The 5,707-nt window shown below is 41.6% G+C and overlaps 1 protein-coding gene across 1 annotated transcript in view; it reads left to right on the top strand.

Annotated features, from left to right (window-relative positions):
- LOC112159445 (low-density lipoprotein receptor-related protein 1) overlaps positions 1-5,707 on the top strand; it is an 84,521-nt gene that overhangs the window by 42,824 nt on the left and 35,990 nt on the right. Inside the window, exons 14-23 of the mRNA XM_024293496.2 lie at positions 339-528; positions 607-729; positions 872-1,012; positions 2,281-2,406; positions 2,733-2,849; positions 2,938-3,018; positions 3,097-3,264; positions 4,002-4,184; positions 4,494-4,691; positions 4,763-5,008. Coding sequence (XP_024149264.1) covers positions 339-528; positions 607-729; positions 872-1,012; positions 2,281-2,406; positions 2,733-2,849; positions 2,938-3,018; positions 3,097-3,264; positions 4,002-4,184; positions 4,494-4,691; positions 4,763-5,008 — 1,573 coding nt within the window. The remainder of the gene's footprint in view (positions 1-338; positions 529-606; positions 730-871; positions 1,013-2,280; positions 2,407-2,732; positions 2,850-2,937; positions 3,019-3,096; positions 3,265-4,001; positions 4,185-4,493; positions 4,692-4,762; positions 5,009-5,707) is intronic.

Here is a 5,707-nt window from a genome sequence, read left to right as displayed (position 1 = left end):
TCCATTCATCCAGTAAAAAACCCTACATAGAGCAACCATTCAGACAAATAAACTGTCGGATTTGTGGTTTGATCTGTGAATTGTTCTTTATTCTTGTATTAAACGTGATCTCTACCTAAGTAATAATCCACAGCCTCTACAGTTTAATGTGTTTCTCACATTATTTTTTAAATTACAGTGGTTCGAAATAAAATCGACTTTACCAAAGAACATTTTTAGAAATAGATTTATGTGAAAAATGTACTCTAGGAGTTACTGTAGGTTTTGTACTTTTAGTCCTAAGAAAACACTTATTTAGTTCTAGTTGTAACCCTTTGTGTGTTTTTCCATTTTACCAGATGGTTTACGAGGGTCAGGAGCTTAACCACGCCTTCGGCTTATGCCATTACAAACAATTTCTCTTCTGGAACGAATACCGTGGAGGTAGCATCTTCAAACTGGACCAGACCACAAAAAATGTGACTTTACTACGTAGCGAAAGACCCCCTATTTTTGAGATCAGAGTGTATGATGCACACCAGCAGCAAGGTTTGTCCATTTTTCTACTACTGTGTTGATTACATTGTATGTATAGTTAGTAGTCTTGCATTTATTTTTTCATTTCAGGAACTAACGCTTGCAGGGCAAACAACGGTGGTTGTGGCAGCCTGTGCCTGGCTATTCCCAACGGCCGGTCCTGTGCTTGTGCCGATGATCAAATCTTGGATGTGGATAACGTCACCTGCAGAGGTGATTCAAACATTTGATTTTAAATCTTGTAGAAGCTTTAAAATTGCTTTGTCCTTTTTAAAAGGAAAAACACTTTTTTCCCCTTCTTTTACTCTTTGAATGACCGATATGTTTCCATTCTCACGCCTGATGGCGTCTCTAGCCAACCCCTCCTACGTGCCCCCACCACAGTGCCAGCCGGGTGAATTCGCCTGCAAGAACAACCGCTGCATCCAAGAGCGCTGGAAGTGCGATGGAGACAATGATTGTTTGGACAACAGCGATGAAGCCCCTGACCTCTGCCGTGAGTGTGCCGCAACATCGCCATGGATACTCAAGAAACACACAGACAAACACAATTCTGCTTAAAGGCTTTGCTTCAAACAGAGTGACACAGCATGAACTGAAGTTTCCAAGATTCCTTTCTGAGCAGCATGATGCTGCATTTCGGCGGCCAACTTTCTCCTCATTAGGCGATTCCCAGAAGGAGTACTCCTGTTGTTCTTGGAACATTTTCCCTTTTTATTCCTCATTTAAATTGAAGAAGACTGCGCAAACCGTCATCAGCTGTGATTATAAATAAGAACTTCAACCTTTGCATTATTATTACACAATGATCCTCCTGCTTCTTTACGTATGTTTTTCAGTACGTAAAAACTCAATCACACTTTCAGCGATTTCAGCAGTTTTAGTATCAAAACATCAAACTCGTTCAGGACATTACTGCTTGTACTTTTTCATAGTTTGTAGTTGTTGAAATATTGAGCAAAATAGGAAGTGATGAGACATTTTTCAAATTCTTTAAAAATGGTGCGCACTTTAAAACAATTAACAGTTATTTTTAAATAATTTGACAATTAGCTGTTATATTAACATTATTATAGCTCATTTTGGTAATTTGGCATCCACTTAGGTTGTTTATACTAATGTTATCTAATCAAACATGCTGACATTTTTTGGATAATTTGTAATCTACTAAGACTATTAGACTACTTTTGAGTTTAGCTTGGAGCATGCTAACGCTTTTGGCTAATTTGCTATCCACTAACGCTTGTTAGGCTACTTTTGAGTTTAACCATTAATTTAGCAACAGGCAAATATTTTTGACTAATTTTCCTGATAATATTTTGGCTATTTTGGAGTTGAGCTGGTATTTTAGCAATGCGCTAGTTTTTAGGCTGTTTTGGCATCAAATAAGGTTTTTTTTTTGGGCTAATTTAGAGCTTAGCTCATATTTAAGCAATACACTACAAGTTTTTGCAAAAATTGGCATCTATGGAGGATTTTTAAGAAAACTTACTAAAAGGTTTTCAGAAATTTAGGCCAACTTCAGCAGTCTTTCATAATTCTTTAGCGAAATTTTAAGTCTAAGCAAATTTTTCATTTTGCAAATAGCTTTTGCATTTTCAGCAAATCCCTTCAGCAATTAGTTTAAATTACATGAGACTTTTCAGCTACCAGATTTAGCAAAAAACATTCACTCTAGAATTATCACAGGTAATGCAACTTTTCTAGTTTTTTTAAAGCAATTCATTTTTTTTTTAAATAAATGGTTTTATGTTATGTCTCCAGATGAACACACCTGCCCGGCTGAACGATTTAAATGCCAGAATAACCGCTGCATCCCTCTGCGGTGGCTGTGTGATGGCGACAATGACTGTGGCAACGATGAAGACGAATCCAACACCACCTGCTCTGGTATGTGCGGGACGGACTCATGTAACCCTTAATGTGTTTGGCAGATTTGGTCCTGGCAGCTCGGTTTGAGGCCTTTTAGAGTTGTTTACAGGTGATATAAAACTCAGTTTCCTAGGACTGTTTGTCTCTGCCTAATTCTTAAATCAATTTAGAGTTGCAATTTAAATTTTTTTAGGTTAGTTGGTAAAAGGGAAAAGATACAATTTATAGCCGATTCTGGCAGTCAGATCTCTTTTTTTTGTTCATTTTTCTGTGGAAAGTTCAACAATAAACCAAAGAAACTTCAAAATAAGAGAAAATATTTAACTTGTGTGACTTGGCTCCAGCTCGGACATGCCCACCGAACCAGTACCCCTGTGCCAGCGGTCGCTGCATCCCCCTCTCCTGGACATGCGACCTGGACGACGACTGCGGCGATCGCTCCGATGAACCGGACTCGTGCGGTGAGTCCTCAATCTTTTTGTTCCTCTTGCCTTACCTTTGTGCGTGTAAATAAAAAGCTGACATTTCTTTACCTCTCGTTTCTCACAGCCTATCCGACCTGTTTCCCTCTGACCCAGTTCACGTGTGGAAACGGTCGCTGCATCAATATAAACTGGCGCTGCGATAACGGTGACCATCATCCCCTATCAGCTTCCACCATATAAGAAAAATATCCAGTTAGCTTCAGTGAGGTTTTATTGTGTGCAGACAACGACTGTGGAGACAACAGCGATGAAGCCGGCTGCAGCCATTCCTGCTCCAGCGTGCAGTTCAAATGCAACAGCGGTCGCTGCATCCCGGAGTATTGGACCTGCGACGGCGACAACGACTGTGGGGACTACAGTGATGAGACCCATGCAAACTGCACCAACCAGGGTGAGGGACGACACTTTGTCTGTGAATGTTGCTCTTTGGAGGATGAGGTCATGGCGTGGTTTATCTCCTTCAGGTGTTCGCATCTGTTTATCGCTCACTTCTGTTTCCTGTTCAGGAATCCCTTTCATGGTCTTGTTGGAGTTGTTTTGACTCTGCTGTTGCTGTGTAGATCTATGTTTGACCTTTTCAATAGCAGGTTGCTACAATGAGGTTTTTATTTTCAGATTAAACTGATTTAGATGGCATCATGATGGTATTACACTCTTTCTTTTGATTTCCTTTGATTTGCCCAGAAACTTTTAGCTTTTGTGCACAGTGTGCTTCAGTGCTGGCCCCGCGCATAAAATGTAGGCCACTGCTTTCAGCCCCGGCCCTGCAGAAATGGGGCCCATCATGACCTGCTGGTCTAATGTGGAATCTGTGCTCTTTTGTGTGTGAGGGGGGTAAAAAAACGGCGGCTGTGGGGTTTTTGTGGGCTCGCTTAGCCTGCTAGTCGGGAAGCTATTAGAGAAAATAAGCAACACAGTCCCTCTTCTCTTCCTGTGTGTTATAGCCTTATGTTTAAAGGCCCCAGTTTCTGTTCAGGTCAGACTTTTGTCGTGAGGGGATGCCATAATGTTCGTGCTTCAGTGGTGCTTCAAATCTACCTTTGACATCAGAGTAATGATGGCTCAGGGTCACATCGTAGACATCAGTTTCTTCCTGCAGTGTCTAATGAATCTATCCGCTGTTTCCAGCTACCCGTCCTCCAGGCGGCTGCCATGTGGACGAGTTTCAGTGTCGAGTAGACGGCCTGTGCATTCCCATGCGCTGGCGCTGTGACGGCGACACAGACTGCATGGACCTCAGCGACGAGAACAACTGCGAGGGAGTCACCCACATGTGTGACCCCACAGTCAAGTTCAGCTGCAGAGACTCTGGTAAGGGTTGTTTCAAATGCTCAAAAAAGCCTCTGAGTAAATTTTTAGTACCTATAAAACATTTTTACTTCTAAAACATGACGTAAATTATTGTGCATGGTTTTTTATGAGGCTATGATTAGTTTTTAAGCTCATTCTGAGGTTGCAAATAATGCCTGCTGGTGCTGAGATGAAAAGTCACCCTAAGAATAGAATTGAAAAGCTGTGTTGTGGTTTTTAAAGTCTGTATTTATACAGTGAAGTCGAAAGTGTCTCTCACCAAAATGGGTTAAATAGAAGCGGATCTTTTCTTTTTGCGGTTTTCTTCAGCGCGCTGCATCAGCAAAGCCTGGGTGTGCGACGGCGACAGTGACTGCGAGGACAATTCCGACGAGGAGAACTGCGAAGCGTTGGTGTGCAAGTTGTCCCACCACATGTGCGCCTCCAACGATTCCATCTGCCTGCCTGCGGAAAAGGTGTGCGACGGCAACGTGGATTGTCCGGATGGCTCTGACGAGAAGCATTGTGGTAGGAGCAGGAGAACTGCAGCGGATTTCTTTAGTCTCAAGCTCTGTAGTTCAACTTTTTCTTTTCGGCAGATCTGTGCACGATGGACAACGGAGGCTGCAGTCACAACTGCAGCATCATTCCTGGGGAGGGCTACATGTGCTCCTGTCCCTTGGGCATGGAACTGGGAGCGGACAACAAGACCTGCCAGATCCAAAGCTTTTGTGCCAAACACCTGAAATGTAGCCAGAAGTGTGAACAGGATAAATTCAACGTCAAGTGCTCGTGCTATGAGGGCTGGGAGCTGGAACCCGATATGGAGAGCTGCAAAAGCACCGGTAGGAAAGCAGTAGTGACTGGATTTAACACCACAGAAATTTTTTTGTTTTTGTTTGTGTTGTTTTTTCTGATTTAATCCAGTGTTTTTTTTTACCAATGTGCTGCAAGAAATTACATATTTTTGTTGATCTAAAAACATTTATTTGAGTCTATTAAAAACACTTTGACAAGAAGATTTTGGCATCGGCGTCTTTAGCCGATAGCTGTTTTTTGAAAGGTCCCGCCCCTTCAACCGTCTCTACCAATCATTCTTTTGGAGTCCTAATCAAACATAATCAGTCTGACCAATCAGAGGTGGTTATCGTCCTCACTTCCCTGTTCTGACTTGGCTTATAAAGTTTCTCAGTTCTAACAAAATACTAGCTGAAGCTCTTGTTTAGTGGTGTAGCTTCCCGCGGGATCCGGTGTCACAGTTTAAAAAGTGAATAAAATAATAACGCTCAGAGACGGGATTCTGTCCAGCATCAGCGTCAGATTATGCACTATATCTCCCATGATGCATTAGGTTAAGGTATCTCTGCGCTACAATGACACTCCTCTGTTAACTCATATCAGTCTGTTTTATTTATTTATTTTTTAATAAACTAAGAGGTAAACAGTTTAGTTCTCCTTTAAGGTTTGTGTTTTTTTAAATAACAAATCGCAGGATTTTTTTTTGTTTTTACTGAAACAGTAATAATGTCTGAATTGAAAGGCAA

Source organism: Oryzias melastigma, linkage group LG7, assembly GCF_002922805.2.
Source record: "Oryzias melastigma strain HK-1 linkage group LG7, ASM292280v2, whole genome shotgun sequence".
Classification (NCBI taxonomy): Eukaryota; Metazoa; Chordata; class Actinopteri; order Beloniformes; family Adrianichthyidae; genus Oryzias; species Oryzias melastigma.
Note: the sequence above shows the minus strand (reverse complement) of the source record. Positions and strands in the feature narration are given on the sequence as shown.